The 20158-nt window shown below is 44.6% G+C and overlaps 1 protein-coding gene across 1 annotated transcript in view; it reads left to right on the forward strand.

Moving 5' to 3' along the window:
* MXD4 (MAX dimerization protein 4) overlaps nucleotides 1-20158 on the forward strand; it is a 37104-nt gene that overhangs the window by 7366 nt on the left and 9580 nt on the right. Inside the window, exons 3-4 of the mRNA XM_072994835.2 lie at nucleotides 4389-4418; nucleotides 15727-15841. Of these exons, the coding sequence (XP_072850936.1) occupies nucleotides 4389-4418; nucleotides 15727-15841 (145 nt within the window). The remainder of the gene's footprint in view (nucleotides 1-4388; nucleotides 4419-15726; nucleotides 15842-20158) is intronic.

Here is a 20158-nt window from a genome sequence, read left to right on the forward strand (position 1 = left end):
CCAATTTCCCAGGTTCTCCTGGCCCTGACCTCCTCCTCATCTCTCACACTTGCCATTTGATCCTTTCTCATCTTTCCTGTTCCACTTTTCTCTCTCTCTTCTATTAACCTCCTTCTCCACTCCCCTGCCTCGGCTTCTCCCCAGTATGAAAGTGTGTAGGGGATCACTACTCTCCTTCTATGGTCTGCTTCTTCCTGGGGCACTCCTTTCCAACAACACAAGAGGCAACTCGACAAATGGAAATCACCAGATGGGCAATACCGAAATTAGATTATGTTCTCTGCAGCCAAAGATGGAGAAGCACTATCCAGTCAGTAAAAACAAGACCTGGAGCTGATTGTGGCTCTGATCATCAGCTTCTCAAAGCAAAATTCAAGCTTAAACTGAAGAGAGTAGGAAAAACCACCGGGCTAGTCACCGGGTATAACCTAAAGCAAACCCCTTATGAATACACAGTGGAAGTGAAGAACAGATTTAAGGAACTAGATTTGGTGGACAGAGTGCCTGAAGAACTATGGCTCGAGGCTCGTAACATTGTACAGGAGGCAGCAACAAAAACCATCCCAAAGAAAAGGAAATGCAAGAAAGCAAAGTGGCTGTCCAACGAGGCCTTACAAATAGCAGAGAAGAGAAGGCAAACCAAATGCAAGGGAGATGGGGAAAGTTACAGAAAATTGAATGCAGACTTCCAAAGAATAGCAAGGAGAGACAAGAGGGCCTTCTTAAATGAGCAATGCAAAGAAATAGAGGAAAATAATACAAAAAGGAAAAACCAGAGATCTGTTCAAGAAATTGGAGATATTAAAGGAACATTTTGTGCAAAGATGAACATGATAAAGGACAAAAATGGGAGAGGCCTCACAGAAGCAGAAGACATTGAGAAGAGGTAGCAAGAATACACAGAGGAATTACACCAGAAAGATTTAAATATCCCGGACAACCCAGATAATGTGGTTGCTGACCTTGAGCCAGACATCCTGGAGAGTGGACCTTAGAAAGCTTGGCTAACAACAAGGCCAGTGGAGGTGATGGCATTCCAGTTGAACTATTTAAAATCTTAAAAGATGACACTGTTAAGGTGCTACATTCAGTATGCCAGCAAGTTTGGAAAACTCAACAGTGGCCAGAGGACTGGAAAATATCAGTCTACATCCCAGTCCCAATGAAGGGCAATGCCAGAGAATGCTCCAACTACCATACAATTGCACTCATTTCACATGCTAGCAAGGTTGTGCTCAAAATTCTCTAAGGTAGGCTTCAGCAGTATGTGGACCAAGAACTCCCAGAAGTACAGGCTGGATTTCGAAGGGGCAAAGGAACTCGAGACCAAATTGCTAACATGCGCTGGATTATGGAGAAAGCCAGAGAGTTCCAGAAAAACATCTACTTCTGCTTCATTGACTATGCAAAAGCCTTTGACTGCGTGGACCACAGCAAACTATGGCAAGTCCTTAAAGAAATGGGAGTGCCTAACCACCTTATCTATCTCCTGAGAAACGTATACGTGGGACAGGAAGCAACAGTTAGAACTGGATATGGAACAACTGATTGGTTCAAAATTGGGAAAGGAGTACAACAAGGCTGTATATTGTCCCCCTGCTTATTTAACTTATATGCAAAATACATCATGCGAAAGGCTGGACTGGAGGAATCCCAAGCCGGAATTAAGATTGGCGGAAGAAATATCAACAACTTCCGATATGCAGATGATACCACTCTGATGGCAGAAAGTGAGGAGGAATTAAGGAAACTTGTAATGAGGGTGAAAGAGGAGAGTGCAAAAAACGGTCTGAAGCTCAACATCAAAAAAACTAAGATCATGGCCACTGGTCCCATCACCTCCTGGCAAATAGAAGGGGAAGATATGGAGGCAGTGACAGATTTTACTTTCTTGGGCTCCATGATCACTGCAGTTGGGGACAGCAGCCACGAATTTAAAAGACGCCTGCTTTTTGCGAGGAAAGCGATGACAAACCTAGACAGCATCTTAAAAAGCAGAGACATTACGTTGCCAACAAAGGTCCGCATAGTCAAAGCTATGGTTTTTTCCACTAGCGATGTATGGAAGTGAGAGCTGGACCATAAAGAAGGCTGACCGCCGAAGAATTGATGCTTTTAATTGTGGTGCTGGAGGAGACTCTTAAGCGTCCCCTGGACTGCACAGAGAACAAACCTATCCATTTTGAAGGAAATCAACCCTGAGTGCTCACTGGAAGGACAGATCCTGAAGCTGAGGCTCCAATACTTTGGCCATCTGATGAGAAGAAAAGAGTCCTTAGAAAAGACCCTGATGTTGGGAAAGTGTGAAGACAAAAGGAGAAGGGGACGACAGAGGACGAGATGGCTGGACAGTGTCATCGAAGCTACCAACATGAATTTGACCCAACTCCGGGAGGCAGTGGAAGACAGGAGGGCCTGGCGTGCTCTGGTCCATGAGGTAACGAAGAGTCGGACACGACTAAACGACAACAACCGCTTCCTCTGTTTTTTCTTCCTCCCCCCTTCTTATTTCCTCCCTCTTTCCTCCTCCTCCTCCTTTCCCACCTTTCCTAACAGCTCCCTTAGTTCTCCCATCCCCCCCTAAGTCCTGGGATGATTCTTCTCTTTTGACCCCCTGAGAGAATCCTCTGTAGTAGTTTTTGAGGGACCTGACAGTCCATAGTCCTCTTTCTCTTTCCTTTTTGGGAATGGATGGCATCCCAGTGAGAGGCGCCTCTGTCTCACCTCCTGCTTCACAGGTGGACATGGCAGCTTTAAAGATTGCTCACCAATAGTTCCTGGTTGTCCTGGAAAGATGTGGTAGGTGGGGTGGGTGCTGCAGAGTTCTGTCCTGGGCACTGTGTTCATCAACATCTTATAAATGTTATGAATGAATGTATGGAGGGGATGCTCGCAAAATTAGCAGAAGATACCAAACTGAGAGGAGTAGCTAGTGCTTAAGAAGACTGGATCAGTATTGAAGAAGATCTTAACAGACTGATGAATTGGGTTAAAAACCTAAATTGAGTTTCTGCAAAGAGAAATCAGATTAGGTCAGACAAATCAAATGCACAAATATAGAGTGAGTGACAGCTGCCTTGGCAGTAATAAGTATGAAAAAGATGTAGGTATCTTAGACAACAAGCTAGACATGGTTCAATAATGTAATGTGTTGACAGAAAAGCCAATGCAATTCTAAGCTGCATCAACAGTAACATAGTGTCCAGATAAAAGGAAATAATCATACCACTGTGTTCTACTTCAGTGAGACCTCATCTTGAGTACTTGCCCTGTTTGATTTAAGAAGGATATCAACAGACTGGAATATGTCATGATGAGGTTTACCAGAATGATAAAATTTCTGTAAACCAAGCCCTGTGAGAAGCTGAGCATGTTTAGCTTTGAGAGAAGACAGGCTGTTAATTGTTATCTGTCAGGGATATTTTAAATGTGGATTCCTGCACTTGTGAGAAGTAGAGTAGGTGAAGGTTGGGTTCCCTTTCATCTATATAACTTGACGATTTTATGAATTTCACACAGTGAACTGAACAGATCTACTGGTTGCTACAGTGGCCATAGCTTCCATTGAAATAGAATTTTTGAGCTCATTTATGACTGATGTGCACAGATGTTACGTGTGCTGATCCTTGATCTCAGATTCCAAGCTGAACATGTTCTCCTTATTTTTGTTTGAGAAGCAGTATGAATACAATATATTTACGAAGGCTTTCACAGCCGGGATCTAATGGTGGTTGTGGGTTTTTCGGGCTCTTTGGCCGTGTTCTGAAGGTTGTTCTTTCTAACGTTTCGCCAGTCTCTGTGGCCAGCATCTTCAGAGAACAGCACTATAGCAGCATCTTGTGCCAAGGATGCAAGATGACATCCTGACCAGATGAGCATTTCAGTGTGCTGTATCAAACACAATTCTGCCATAAGTTATTCTCACCAAATGTTAGCTGAGTATGATTGCAGTTACCTGAAAGATGTTGTAGTCATCCATTTACAAATGAGTTCTGTCCCAGTCATGACGGTGTACGTTGTACAGACTAATGTGCAGTTTAGTCACAGCATAGCACTACAAATGGGCTGTTACCAATTGTGATATCACATGCTGTGATTCTGCAGCCATGTGCAGATTCTCAAATTGCATTCATGACCGTGCTAGCTTATCTATTCCAAAATGTGGAAGTTCAAATGGAAGATGGAGTCTAGTTTTATCCTAAGCTTTTATTAAATTCAGGAGGAATAAGAAATAAAAATAGATGTTCTGGATGTTCTTAAAGGGTACCTAATTTTAAAAGTAAATTTCTTATAGAAACTAGACTGAAAATCAGTTCTTCAATTTGACATTAGTTTTTCTTTTAGCAAATACTGTAATTCTGAAATGTTACATTTTCTGTTTTCAATAGGTCTTCACATAATGAGCTAGAAAAGCATAGGTAAGTAACAATCAAGCAAGACTGTGTGCACTTTTATGTACTTTTATTTGTTTGTGTAATTTATAGTGGTCACAATCCAGTCAGCTTTAAAATTGCCATTGAAAATCAGTATGAATCATAATTTTGCATTTGCTTTGATTTGTATGTAGATACATATAATTTTTACATATATTTTCACAATATATTCTGCATTCTTTGTGCTGCAAATAATGTTAAACTTAAGCATGTCAGTGAATCTGGCTAGTATAGCTTTCTGTGATCATATTGCCTCCCTTTATTGCAATTTTTGACAGTGCACATTTAAGCCATGGTACTTGTTGGGCACCACTGTACAGTGGTGCCCCACATAACGGGCGCCCCGTTTAACGACAAATCCGCATAGCAATGTGTTTTTTTGCGATTGCATTGCGATGTTTTAAATGGTAAAACATCGCCTTTCGATGATCGGTAAGCTGTTTCGCTTACCGATTTTCGCATAGCGATGTTTTTAGAACAGCTGATTGGCGGTTCCAAAATGGCCACTGGGTAAAAAAATGGCCGCCCACAGTGTTTTCGCGCCCATTCATCGCTTACCGGGCAGCGAAAATGGCGGCCATATGGAGGATTTTCGCATAATGGTGCGTTTTTTGCCCATAGGGAACGCATTAAATGTGTTTTAATGCATTCCTGTGGGCTTTTTTGTTCTGCATAGCGACGAATCCACATAGCGATGATTTTTCTGGAACGGATTATCGTCACTGTGCGGGGCACCACTGTACTAAGTTTGGGCTTGTTGTTTAATTTGTAACAGGGGCTTCTTCCCCAGGAATATCGCTTTCACCAAAATGAGGCAAACAGCTAATATTTCCTTTCCTGTGCTGCTTAAACACTGCCATACCTAAGGGCTAACTTTACCTTACTGTTTAAAGAATTTTAAATAAGGAGGCATGGGAAAATCAGCTGTCTCCAAAGTCTTTTACACCCAAGTTAAAAAAAAATTTTTAAAGAAGAAGAAAGACACTTTTGGAGAAACACACAGCCTGTTATTTTGTAACCCAACTTCAGTTATAGACAAAACCTTGTTGGGTACGTACAGAAAAATAGTGTTACTTTTGGAGACAAATTGCTGAAAGAATCCACTGTAGACTTTATTAATTGAATACTGAGTCACGCAACTCAGTATGGAGCCAATGTCTACAATAATGTCTTAGCCTAAATTAGTTCACCTTCAAAAATTATGTTTCTGTAACTAAGCAAGGGGATTTCTGCTTATGTGTCCCAGCCAACGTACCTTCTAACCTCCAGCTCTGCTAGGCGGGGCTCCACCGCTCGCACGTGCAACTTTGCCCCTGCGCATGTGGTTCCCGCCCCTCCACGTGCACTGGGTTTTGTCGTGACTGGAACTTAACACAATCACTGTGCAGAGGAGGAAGACAGCTACTCAGAGGGAGAGAACCTTGGTCCCGGCATTGGCTAGTGATAATACATGATATAATATCTTGTGGCTGCTAGTTTCCAAAAACAGCAAACAGAATTTGTAAACCAAGGAGTTTATTTTAAAAAGAATTTAAAAGTTCATACACTTGCTTAAATCTCTTTTGCTTCTTTCTCTGTAGCTCAAGCATATTTAATTACTGCTGCCATGCCTGCCTAGAGTGAGGGTGGGTGGCTGGGTCTCTTTGACTCTAGGCTCCACTCTGAATTCTAGTAGCTGCCGGAGCTCCTCTTTATTGATACGGCAGTGATACCCAAACTTGACTAAAGTTTCCAAAAGCGTTTGCCAGTAGTTGTTCTGGCTGGGGTTTCTATGAATTGCAATCCAAGAACATCGAGGTTACCCAAGGTTAGGAAGCACTGGATTGGAGGAACAGGGTATGGCATTCAGTTGGATGTCTTGTACCTTGTGCCCTGGTAGTCCAGTGGGGCATTAGTTTCCTATGGTGGAGAAGGACGTGGTTACAATGGATTGTCCCTCCCATTCACCTTGGTAAGCAGAAGATAAAGACCAATCTTTTTTGGAGGTGAGGGTGGCTGTTTCTGCCCCCATCTCAATAAGATGCTTGCGTCTTGTCTCTTCACTCACCAATTTCTCTGTTTTTTTTTTAAAAAAAAAAACTTGATTTTCCTTTTTATCTCCCTGTCCTTTCTTTTCGATTGCAAACTGGGAAGATAGCCCTGGGGGTTTCAGCAAACTTGCTGACTCCCATGAAGCATTCAGTTGCTGAGCGTGAGGCAGAACCTCAATTTGCCTGCCAGGGGAGAAAGGGAAGGATTTCTTGAAGCTCTTGTCAAAGGAGGGGATACATATAGGAGACTTGCCCCACATGCCACCAGATGCTTTTCTGTGCCTGATAGATACTCTCAAGAGCTCAGCGGGCATGATTAACTGGGCTCAGGACTCCTCCCTCCTTCACTCTTCGATTGGCATATCTTGAATCCAGAGATTTTCTCATGGATCAAGAAAATGTCATGAGGGAAGTTGAGGCAGCCACTCCAGCCACCTGGGGAGCCTTCCAAGCAGGGACAAAACTGGCTACATTGTGGCAGGGATTTCCCTCCCCCCCCCCCCAATTGCTGTTGCAATTTACTTAAAGCTCGCCATATGGTACATCTGGGCAGGAATTCTTCCTCCCCCAGTCAGATTGAAGACTCGGCAGCAAGTCATAAGGAAAGCACACACCCTTTCATGAACAGATGCCATCTTGTCCATGTGAAAGGGAAAGGGTGGTGCCCAAACACCATTTTAAAGAGGCATACATGTGACCAGCCCCTCTCCCAGCAAGATCCGCAAGCTTAGCACCTCCTGGTCAATCCAACATCTCTACAGGAGGGAGATCCTTTCCCCTTCATATTACTTCATGGAGAGAAACTCTCAGAGGAGAGCTGGTGGAAGGAGAGCTCTCTGAGAAGGGGAGGAGGTATCTGAAAAATTAGTGGCTTCCTCTTCTTCCTCCTTTAGACTGTTTTAGCTAGAGGGCTTTGGCCCCCTCTTGTGAAAGGTCATCGAATCTCTGGGGAATCCAGAAAACCCTGACAAGGCTACTGACCCAGATCTCCCGGAGGGCTCGGGAGAAGCTTTTAAAAAGGCCATCCTCCCTCCTTAGAATTTCTGTTCCCAAGTGCTTTCATGTCTGCAATAAGGGAAGCATGGGAAAAACCAGTTGCTTCCAAAAGTCTTTTACACCCAAGTTTTTTTAAAAAGTTACAACCTCCCTTCCTCAGTATCTTAACAAACTACAGGTTCTCCTGGTGAATGCCCCTGCCACAACCCTAGTATTCTCATCAGATAAATTAAGAATGGTGAGGATGCATTGAGATCTTAGAATGATAGAAGGGTCCATTCTTCAACGTGGTTCTCCATGAATCCACACTAGTGGGTTTAGACAGCGCCTGCGCTGGCCTCTCGGAATTTTCTAGAGCTGTAAGAGAAAAGTAACAATGTTTTAGGCTACCCCTTACCGCGCATGTCTAGCCCGCCAACGGCTCAGTTCCTTTTTTCCGCCAGTGAGTTGGGACCTCTCGTTAGAGCTTTGCTTCTTGGTTCGTTCTGGCGAACTATTTTACTTCTATTTTCTGGCTACCCTGACTTCGGACCGTTTCTTTGACAACGCTTCTGCCTCTGGTGATTTTGGTTCGGTGAACTCTGCCTTCATCCGGCGTTTATTACCTCAAAAGGCTTCCCGCTGAGGCCTAATAGGCCTTTACGGGCCCCCTGCGGAGGCGCCACGCGCCTACAGGAATCTTTCAATTTTCCCTCATTGGACTTCCTTTCGTGCTCCGGTCGACGCGGCTCTGCTCTCAGTTAATCGGACCCTCCGCTACGGCTGGTTTTTTCCCCTTTCCTCTTGGTCTATGCCTCCTAAAGAAAAGCCATCCCCCAGGAGAGGACCTTTTCGCCTCTGCACCGCGTGCTCCAGAAAACTTCCCTTCCAGGACGGACATTCCCTCTGTTTGTACTGCCTGGGGGAATCGCACGCGGTGTCCCATTGCAGGCATTGCAAGCAGTTCACAAAAGTCACACTCAAGGCGCGCCAGCAACGCCTGAAGTATTTTTTGTGGAAACAGACTTTGTCCGCTTCCCAACCTTCTCAAATGGAGGCTATACCCTCTACCTCCTCCGTGCGCTCCGAAGTGAAAGTAGTATCGGCGCCGGACCCATCTAAGGGAAAGGGACCTAAGCAGTCTTCGAAAGACAAGTCTAAGAAAAGGAAGACTCCGTCAGCACTTACCTCCGCATCGGTCTCCCTCTTTTCATCGACCGAGTCCTCGGTTCCACCGGTGTCGGAACATCTGAAAAAGAAGAAGGTGTCGACAAAGTCATCAGCGAGGGCTAAGGAGCTTACCCTCGTTGTCCCATCTATCTCGACTTCAGTGCCCTCTCCTTTACTCGAGGATTCGTCTAGAGACCGGGAATCGGTGTCGGACTTGGCTCCTTCTTTACCTCCTCATCAAGAGCCGCCGTCCGTTGTCGAGAAGTCACCGACGACGAGCCACTTAGAGAAGATAGTGGCTGATCTGCCGGGCGTCCCTCGCAGCCCCATTCTAACCGGGCTAGGGACGGGATCGCGATCCTCGACACCGGGATCCCCAGGCTCCAAGTCTCCATCTACACCAGTGAGACCTGCTAAGCCTGTTCCGGCCCCCTCTCCTCGGCTTCCAGCATCCGAGTTAGAGGAGGAGCCTGTACCTAAGAAGCCCCGGCGCCACCGCAAACATAAACGCGGTTCTGGCGTCGATAGGCATAAGAGACATCGACGCCGAGACTACTCTTCCTCTGACTCTGAGGATAGCAGGGATAGGAAACGGTCCCGGCGTCGTCGTCGTCGTCGCGACGATTCCACTGAGTCCTCGTCATCGACTTCCCGCGACCGACGTCGACGTCGAAAGAGGTCCCGATATACCTCTTCCTCCTCGTCGTCGATCTCACCCCCTAGGAAGGGTCGACATGGCAAGCGCCCGATCGTAGACAAACCTGCCCCCTCGGCACCGGTTAAGCCAACTGACCCTCCAGGTCGACCAACACCACCTCCTCCTCCGGTGCGCCCGGTGCCCGAACCTGTACCTCAGGCACCCCGGCCTCGTAAGACTTCTAAGGCTAAGGATACGGACTCTCGTCCTAGCATCCTCCAGTCTTCTGATGAGGAAAGCCAGGACCCTCACTCCTCTTCTGAACAAGAGGACGGGAATACTTCTGAGGCTTCTCTGGAATTACCACCTCCAGGAGAACCCCTAGGCTCAGACGCGGCTGACATCCACCCCTCCTCCCCGTCTGAGGACTTCTCCTCTTACCCTCAGATGGTTTCTAGGATGGCTGCAGCGCTTAAACTGGACATAGAAAAATCCCCCTCGCGCGCAGACGACCTGATTTTTGGGGATATCCACCTTGCAAGGTCTCGCCCTGTCAGTCTCTCTTACGTGCCTGAACTTATGGATCTTCTCAAGGAGTATTGGCAGCACCCTGCTGACCCTCCCAATATGTCCAGGCGTACTGAGAACATGTATCGTGTACATGGAGATGATACCTCGTTCTTGTTGAAGCATCCAGCTCCCAATTCCTTGGTAGTGGAGTCCAGTGTTTCACGATTACCAGCTAAGGGTCACCCAACTCCAACCACTAAGGAGGGCAAGGACTTGGAAGTGTTGGGCAGACGGCTTTATTCTATGACTACTTTTGCACTCAGAGCTCTCAATTACTTGGTAGCTATGGGTGCATACCAGAAACAACTATGGGAACGAGTCTTGCCAGCCCTGCAAGTAGCTCCAGAGGACATCAGGCAGACTTGTCTCAATGCCCATGCGGAGGCCTTGACCGTTTCCAAGCACCAACGCTTAGCCTCCCGTCACGTCGCTGATGCCAACGCGAGGAATTTGGCATCCATCATTACCTTAAGAAGGCACGCCTGGCTTCGTTCTGCCAACATTATGGAAGACATCAAAGCTAGGATTAAAAATCTGCCTTTTGATGCTACAGGCCTGTTTAATGGCTCCACGGATGAGAATCTTGAGAACTTACACAAGAGCAAAAAGACGGCAAAATCCTATGCAGTGCAGCAGCAGCCTAGACCCTCCAAATCTCAGTGGAGGCCTAGACCCCAGCAACAACCCTATCAACAGCAGACCTATCAACAATCCGGTCCTTCCACTTACCATTCGTTCCGATCTCAAGCTGCTCCACGCTCTTCACAGGCTTCTTCATCGGCTTCCAGCTTTAAGCCTCACGCATACAAAAGGCAGTCCTTCAAACCTGGGGGGAAAAGGTCAAAACAATATCTTTGACTCTCATCATCCCATCCGGTCCATCAGGTCACGCACAAGACTTTCTCCTTACCTTCTGAACTGGAACAAGATTACCCAAGACACCTGGGTCTTGAACATTATAAGCTCCGGCTACCGCCTGGAGTTTATAGAGTTACCTCCTCTAGGCTGGATCAAGCCTACCTCGTTCGATCCCATCCTAGAGGACGAGATTCTTACCCTTCTGGAGAAACAGGCCATCCAGGTAGTACCTCAACGGGACATCCTGAACGGGTTTTACTCCCGGTACTTCACTGTTCCGAAGAAGGACGGCGGTCTGCGTCCCATACTAGATCTGCGGGACCTCAATTCTTACCTCAGGCCTCGTCGCTTCAGGATGGTCACTTTGGAAGGGATCCTTCACCTGCTGAAGAAAGGAGACTGGTTTGTGGTGGTGGACCTCAAGGATGCCTACTTTCACGTGACGATACACCGAAGATTCAGAAAATATCTCCGGCTCATGTTCAAGGACACGGTATACCAGTTCGTGGCTCTTCCCTTCGGTCTAGCCTCGGCACCGAGGACCTTCACCAAATGTATGGCCCCGGTAGCGGCTTACCTACGATTGCAGGGCATCCAAATTTACCCCTACATCGACGATTGGCTCATCGTCTCCAAATCCAAACCAAGGGCATATCGAGACACTCAATTTGTCCTCCGCACTCTTCAAGCTCTGGGACTATCCATCAATCTCGAGAAATCTCATCTAGAGCCCTCTCAAACGATGGACTACATAGGGGCACATCTCGATGCAGTGCAAGGCCGCATGTTCCTTCCTCTAGAACGCGTTCACAAGATCAGAAGAGCGGTTCGCAAGTTCAAACCACGACGTACGGTGTCGGCCAGGCTGGCTCAACATCTGCTTGGCCTCATGGCATCGACAACAGCCACCTTGTCTCATGCACGGTTAAAGATGCGCTCCCTACAGATTTGGCTCCTCACCCTGTTCGATCCAGAGACAGACAGCCAAAGAAAGCGCCTCAGGGTCACACCAGAGCTGGCAAATCAACTACAGTGGTGGACGTTCCTTCCCCATCTCTTGGTCGGCAAGCCGTTCAGACCCATTCTACTTACCAGACAGGTCACCACAGATGCCAGTCCGACGGGTTGGGGAGCCCACTGCGAGGGTCATCAGATCAATGCCCTCTGGACCCCGGAGGAATCGACGCTGCACATCAACCATTTGGAGATGTTAGCGGTCATAAAAGCCCTCAGGGCCTTTCTTCCCCTAGTAAGGGGCAGGGCCATACAACTAGTCACGGACAACACCACCACGATGTTCTACGTAAACAAACAAGGAGGCACAAGATCAAAGTCCCTTCTGTTCCTCACTATCCAGCTGTGGGAGTGGTGCTACCAGCAACACATCTTTCCGGTAGCCATCCACATTGCTACAACGGACAACCAGCTCGCGGACGACTTGAGTCGCCGCTCTGCTCAGACCCACGAGTGGGAGTTAGATCAGCAGGTGTTCCTCAAACTTTGTCGGATGTGGGGTCAACCTCAAGTAGATGTGTTTGCAACTCCCAGCAACAAGAAGTGTCTGCATTACGCTTCTCGAGCCGGGAAGGGAAAGGACTCCCTCGGGGATGCTTTTATGATCCCTTGGGACGTGGGACTGATCTACCTGTTCCCTCCGCTACCTCTTCTGCAGAGAACTATCATCAGAGCCTTGCGAATGAAAGCGGAGGCAATCCTGATCGCCCCTTGGTGGCCACGTCGACCGTGGTTCTCCACACTATTTCAGGGTGCAGTAGACTACATGACATTACCATTGCATCCACATCTTCTCACTCTGGACGACGGGAAGATTCTTCATCCCGACCTGGAAACCCTCCATTTGACAGCGTGGAGGATTTCCCATCACTAATTGAGGTCATTGATAAGGCTCGTAAACCAGCAACAAAGTTGCTTTATCAATATAAATGGAGGAATTTCCTGAAGTTTGCCAAGGAACGTAACTTACAGTCATCCCCAGTATCCTTGTCTACCCTTCTGCTCTACCTCAGACATCTTTTTGACTTTGGACTGTCCAAATCTACCCTGAAGGTTTACACAGCGGCTATTGTGGCTTTTCAACCTCAGGGTTCTGAGTCATCTCGCTGGTTTTCACACCCAACGCTTAAGGCCTTCCTCAAGGGTTTAAGCAACATGAGGCCACCGTTGAAGAAACCAGTGCCACAATGGTCTTTGCAGACTGTTTTACATAGCCTCACCAGACCTCCATTTGAGCCTATGGCCTCTTGTGACCTTAAGTTCCTGTCTTTCAAGACTTTGTTCCTAGTAGCCATCACTTCGGCTAGGAGGGCTAGTGAACTTGCAGCCTTGCGTGCGGATTCTCCCTATCTTCAGTTTTACAAGGATAAAGTTGTTTTGCATCCTGATGTTTCCTTTCTCCCTAAGGTGGTTTCTGAGTTCCACGTTAACCAACCTTTGGTTTTACCAACGTTGTTTCCTGAAGCAGTGACAGATGTTGAGCGCATGCTTCATTCTTTGGACGTTCGAAGAGCACTTGCCTATTATGTCTCAAGGACTAAAGACTTTAGGAAGTCTCCTCGGCTGTTTCTTTGCTTCTATGGTCAGCAGAAGGGTTCAGCTGCTTCGTCGTCCTCTCTTTCTAGATGGTTGGTCTCCACTATTTCGTTGGCCTATGAACTACAACACAGACCTATTCCTGAGGGTCTTAAAGCCCATTCAACTAGGGCTGTGGCCACGTCTACAGCTTTGCTGCGAGGAGTCGATATTCAAGAAATTTGCAGATCGGCTACCTGGTCTAATGTGTCCACGTTTGTCACCCATTACAAGTTGGACCTTCGGGCCAAGAATGAGACCAAGTTTGGAAGGGCTGTCCTTACGTCATTGCTACAATGACGGCCCACCATCCAGTAAGTTTGCTTGCTAATCACCCACTAGTGTGGATTCATGGAGAACCACGTTGAAGAAGGACAGGTTACTTACCTGTAAACATGGTTCTTCAAGTGGATTCTCCATGAATACACACGTCCCGCCCGGCCTCCCCACATGTCCGTCATTGGAATCGAGTCCCAACTCTTCTTTGTGGCGGGCATATGGAACTGAGCCGTTGGCGGGCTAGACATGCGCGGTAAGGGGTAGCCTAAAACATTGTTACTTTTCTCTTACAGCTCTAGAAAATTCCGAGAGGCCAGCGCAGGCGCTGTCTAAACCCACTAGTGTGGATTCATGGAGAATCCACTTGAAGAACCATGTTTACAGGTAAGTAACCTGTCCTTTTCTAACATCCAACCAGTAAGGCATCTGACAGCATCATCCATCACGGCAAGGGAAGTGTTCATTTGGACAAAGGAGATTTTGAAAGACTTTTTTAGGGGAAATGTTAGACCTAGACAGTGCTTGAATAAGATTCTTAAGGCCACTGACTTTGCAGCCAATGCCAGCATTAATGCCATTCAATTTAGTGCCAGGGTACAAGCAGCTGCAATCTCTGCATGCAGACATATATGGCTTAAGCATTGGCAGATGAACACTAGAGTTAAAAAATAATCTCATATTTGTGGTTTGGTTGCAAGTTATTTGGTGAATCCTGAGAACTAGTCCTAAACAAGATCAAGGATACAAAGAGAGCAATTCCCTTAATCCATAGAAGAAAGATCAAGGGCTCGATAACAAGGCTCCTACTCCTTCCTTGGTTTGCAGCTGCAGTTTGAATGCTGGGCCTTCAGGGGCTGAAAGCCTCAATAGGGTGAATGTAGACAGATACTTGTTCAATCTCTTTAGGTCCAAAATGCCTCTCAATTAGTTCAAGGAGCATTTGGGGACAATGAACAAAATGGAGTAGTATCTGCGAAACCCTTGTGATAATGGTATTTTCTTGATGGGCTTCTCTTGAGCTCAGCAAAGCTTACCTGCACATACCTGTTCATATATCTGTTTGCTTTCATCCTCACAGAATTCCTTCAGTTCTGTTTTGTGGTAAAGCACATTTAAATCAAGGCCCTCCCCTCAGCCTTTACCCACTACCCAAGGTGTTCATCAAGCTGATGATGGCACTGGTAGCTAGCTCACCTCAGGAAAGAACAGGTGTACTTGTTTCTGTATATCAGTCTTTTGATCAGAGTGCCCTATCTGGGGCAGGGAATCAGAGATATTCAATTGACCATAGAGGCTCTCCAGAACAGTGGGTTCTGGTCAGCTGCAAAAAGAGTAAGTTAATTCCTTCTGAATGCATTCAACATCTGGGAGTAAAAGCTTACACCTGCCTAGACAGGATCTTTCCCTCAACCCCCACCCTGTAGACAGAAGGGGGAAAATATCTCAAGAGGTGAACCAAGTGATATAACATCAACAGGTATCTCTGAGACTAGAGTGGTCTATTGACTAGATAGGCGGGATATAAATAAAATAAATAAATAAAATAAATAAATAAGACAGCTGGACAAGCTGTTTGGGTCCATGATAGTCACTAGTGAAGGAAGGGGCCACAACATAAACTGGTTGGAGTTCTGAAGTTGTTGGAAACTCCCACCACACTGCACTGCAGCAGCAACCCCTCTTGCTTGAATGGGATGTGGCAGCCTTTCATGGCTGTTGAGCACAATTAGTCCTAATTGGTCAATTTGAGTAGTTTACAGCCCCCAAGTCTGCTGCTGTAACTTTCGTGTGCAGGGATATTATTTTGGCTGCTTAAGCATTGGTAAGTAACAAGCTTTATTGTTGGAAAGAACGGTTATTAATTTTAGTAGTAATAGGTCATGTTATATATATTTCTTTATTACTATTTGCTATAGTATGTTATACTGCCTTGTATATTTGAGTGACTAAGACAAGTTATAAATATGTTAAAACTGAGAGCTATCATAAGAAGGCACTAAAAGAAAATCACTGACTTTGATCAGATTTCTTTTATTTCTAGAGAATGCTTCCATTTTTCTGAAGATTGTTTTATAACAGTACAATATATCTCTAATTTATGTGGGGCAAATGTTGTGCAGAAATTCTAAAAGGACAGCAAATTTTATATGTTAATGACAACATTTTTGGTTATTAATAATTTCAGACGGGCTAAACTCCGGCTATATTTAGAAGAGTTAAAACAACTTGTTCCTCTGGGAGCAGATAGTACTAGACATACTACACTCAGCCTGCTGAAAAGAGCCAAGATGCATATTAAGGTAAACTAAAGAGAAAATGCATTGTTTTCCACATTTATATAAGTTAAATTAATTAATTAATTAAAAAGGAATTAACATTTTCTTTTTAATATAAGACAAATACCTTGGCCTAAATGCCTTACTCTGCTTTCAAGGGAATATGTGCTCATAGCTATGGGATGAACTCCACAATGTACTTGTTTCTCTCCAGATGTAATATTTCACTATTTGATTTTGTATGCAATATCACAATATTGTACTCATACACAAGTGAATAAACTGCAGCATAATTTAACGGGATCATTTTAACAATTTTTCTTTTACAGTAGCCATTAAAATGTGTGTATTGGTGTTTACTATCAGTTTCTTTTACCCATGCTAATATAAAAGAAACAAAATTCAGATTGTGTCAAAAGCTTTTGAATAATGGAAATAATTCTTACAAAGTTCAGTTTAAATTTTTGTTAATGTTCATGATGACTTTTATTAGTTTGGGCTAAATCCTTAAAACAAACAAGCCTTTAATGGCCCTTTCCTCCCCTTTTAAATACTAAGTTTAATATACAGCTGTGGCTTAACTACTACAAGCAGCAAAGACATGCTGACTTCTTTTTCATTCAGAGAGGTTGTTTCTGTGTTCACAAGGGTTCAAACCAATTCTAAGCACTGTTGAGTGAAGAAGAACTTGCTAGTTGGGGAGAGAATAGTTTCTGGGTACATATAAATATCAGGGGAAGAGCTGATTGTTTTTCATGCTGGCCCTTGTCCAGTGCAAATTCATTATATCTCAACTCCTTTACAGCAGGGGAGAGGACACTGAGGATTCTGCATTGCTGTACTGTGTAAAGTTTATCCTTGATATAAGCAATTGCAGGCTAAATGATAAACTGGTGTTTGATTTTTATGCCCGTTGTTGACTAAAGGGTTTTCTGATTGGTGTCTTAAATGGCTGCCCTGTGGCTATCATGTGTGGATATTGACCTTGGTCTCTCAGTCCAGTGTTATTCCATCTTCTGTATTACCCATCTATATTTATGAGGCTTATCATATCCATTGTCATTCTCCCTTTTCCTAACAAAACAGGCCAACAGACTGCCACAGCTTGATTTATTTCATTTATTTACTTCCATCTTGATATAGTTTATTTCTAACTATCCATATTTTGTTTATCCCTTATGAAAAGTTCCTTTCGCCAGTAGTAGACCTCTTGTTGCTTGAAGAATAAGCCATTACTGTGGTGTGGATTTTGTTAGTAGCTAAATAGCCCTTAAAGATATGAATATTAGATCTACAGTGTGTATACCTTTGGAGTAGGAATTGGCAAGCCACTCTAGTATCTTTGCCAAGAATGCCCCATGATCAGAAAAAAAGGCTAAAAGATATGACGCTAGAAGATGGGCCCCTCAGGTCGGAAGGCGTCCAATATGTTACTGAGGAAGTGCGGAGGACAAGTACTAGTAGCTCCACAGCTAATGAAGTGGCTGAGCCAAAGCCGAAAGGACGCTCAGCGGTGGACATGCCTGGAAGTGAAAAGAAAGTCCGATGCTGCAAAGAAAAATACTGCATAGGAACCTGGAATGTAAGATCTATGAACCTTGGGAAGCTGGATGTCATCAAACAGGAGATGGCAAGAATAAACATTGACATCCTGGGTGTCAGTGAACTAAAATGGACAGGAATGGGCAAATTCATTTCAGATTATTATCATAGCTACTATTGTGGGCAAGAATCCTGTTGAAGGAATGGAGTAGCCCTCATAGTCAACAAAAGAGTGGGAAAAGCTGTAATGGGATATAATCTCAAAAATGATAGAATGATGTCAATACGAATCCAAGGCAGACCTTTCAACATCACAGTAATCCAAGTTTATGCTCCAACCGCCAATGCTGAGGAGACTGAAATTGAACAGTTTTATGAAGATTTACAACACCTTCTAGAAGTGACACCAAAGAAAGATGTTCTTCTCATTCTAGGGGATTGGAATGCTAAAGTCGGGAGTCAGGAGATAAAAGGAACAACAGAAAAGTTTGGTCTGGGAATTCAAAATGAAGCAGGGCAACGACTAATAGAGTTTTGTCAAGAGAACAAGCTGGTCATCACAAACACTCTTTTCCAACAACACAAGAGGTGACTCTATACATGGAAATCACCAGATGGGCAATACCGAAATCAGATTGATTATATTCTCTGCAGCCAAAGATGGAGAAGCTCTATGCAGTCAGCAAAAACAAGACCTGGAGCTGATTGTGGCTCTGATCATCAGCTTCTCATAGCAAAAGTCAAGCTTAAACTGAAGAAAGTAGGAAAAACCACTGGGCTAGTCAGGTATAATCTAAACCAGTGATCCTCAACCTTGGTCCTCCAGATGTTCTTGGACTACAGCTCCCAGAAGCCTTCACCACCACCTCTGCTGGCCAGGATTTCTGGGAGTTGAAGTCTAAGAACATCTGGAGGCCCAAGGTTGGGGACCACTGATCTAAACCACATCCCTTATGAATACACAGTGGAAGTGAAGAACAGATTTAAGGAACTCGATTTGGTGGACAGAGTGCCTGAAGAGGTATGGATGGAGGCTCGTAACATTGTACAGGAGGCAGAAACAAAAGCCATCCCAAAGAAAAGGAAATGCAAGAAAGCAAAGTGGCTGTCCAACGAGGCCTTACAAAGAGCAAAGAAGAGAAGGGAAACAAAATGCAAGGGATATAGGTAAAGTTACATCATACTGGCTTCCACATTTAATATTACTCTTTTTTATTTATCTTACTCTTGTTAAGATCAAGTTCAGTTCAGCTTTTTTTTTTTCTTTGAAAAATAGTCAACTAGTTAAGTAGTTCTCTGCCCAACAAAACTCTTCCACCTATAATTCTGTTCCATCCCTTTATGTTGAAATAGCAACATACTGGAACTGTGAAGTGTAACTGACATATGGCTCATGTATACTTAACTACAAATTCGTGTTTGCTTGTTTGTCCTATTTCTTAGATAAACTCTCTTAGGTGGCCACTATGGATTTTTCATACTTCATAAAGATGCAGCTGTTGGAAAAGCTCCACTGAAAATAGTCTCAATCCCATTTCCATCAATACCTAAATAAGTTATTATTTTGAAGTAATTAATAAACTTAGTATTTGAGGAAGGTTTATTAATTGTGCAGGGTAATTTCACAGGGGTCTCTGGCTGAGAATTTACTGCATGTCCTTCATAACTACTGTGTAGCTGCTTCTCATGAAAGAAGACTAGTACAATGTACAACATAATTCTGGAATCGTCATTTTGCCAGTCATTCTCCTTTACTATTTCAGTAAACAAATACAATGGTGCCCCGCTTGACAATGATAATCCGTTCCAGGAAAATTGCTGTTAAGCGAAATCGTCGTCAAACGGGGGAAAAAACATTGAAATGCATTGAAAACCAGTTAATGCGTTCCAATGGGGGAAATACCTGCTCGTGCAGCAAAGATCCTCCATAGGGCGGCCATTTTGCAATCTCTGTCTTGCGGAAATAGCTCCGGAAAATAGCAGGGAGCCATTTTGTGAATTGCCGATCAGCTGTTTTTAATCTTCTTGCAAGCATTCGGTTCGCGAAAGAGGGACCTAATCATCGAAAAGTAAAAAACCCCATAGGAACCATCGTTTTTGCTATAGCGATCGCAAAAAACTCATCATCAAGCGATTTCATCATCAGGCGGGGTCATCGTCAAGCGGGGCACCACTGTATTTGATGAACAGACTCTCCTCTTATATCTAAGGACACATTCGGCAATTTAAGGGATTTTAGCATAGGAGTACAATTGTATCATTCAATACACCATCCTTAAATCTCATCCTGTGAAGAGATAACAGTAATATTTAAAATTCTTGTACAGTTGGTATCTGAAGATTTGTTTTATTTATTTAAAATATTTTTACCCGCCTTTCTACTTAAAAAAGGACCTAAGGCGGCTAACAACATTAAAATACAAATACTAAAAAGGACAAAAAAAACCACACTAAAAGACGGTAGCCCAAAAACACATTCAAAGCAGTAATGCATGACAATCTATCTAGAAATCCTACTCAGCCAGTCAGCCACTGAGGGAAGGCTTGCCTAAAGAGAAAGGGCTTTGCCTGCTTGCAGAAGGACAGCAAAAATGGGGCCAGCCTGGCTTCCTGTGGGAGGGAGTTCCAAAGTCTGGCTGCAGCAACAGAGAAGGTCCTCCACTGTGTACCCGCCTGTGAAGGTCCTGGAACTGAGAGACGCTTCTTCTGAGGAACTTAACACCCAAGCAGGCTTATTATGGGAGACATGTTCCTTGAGATAGCTTGTACCCAAGGTATTTAGGACTTTATAGGTTAGAA

Source organism: Pogona vitticeps, chromosome 3, assembly GCF_051106095.1.
Source record: "Pogona vitticeps strain Pit_001003342236 chromosome 3, PviZW2.1, whole genome shotgun sequence".
Taxonomy (NCBI): Eukaryota; Metazoa; Chordata; class Lepidosauria; order Squamata; family Agamidae; genus Pogona; species Pogona vitticeps.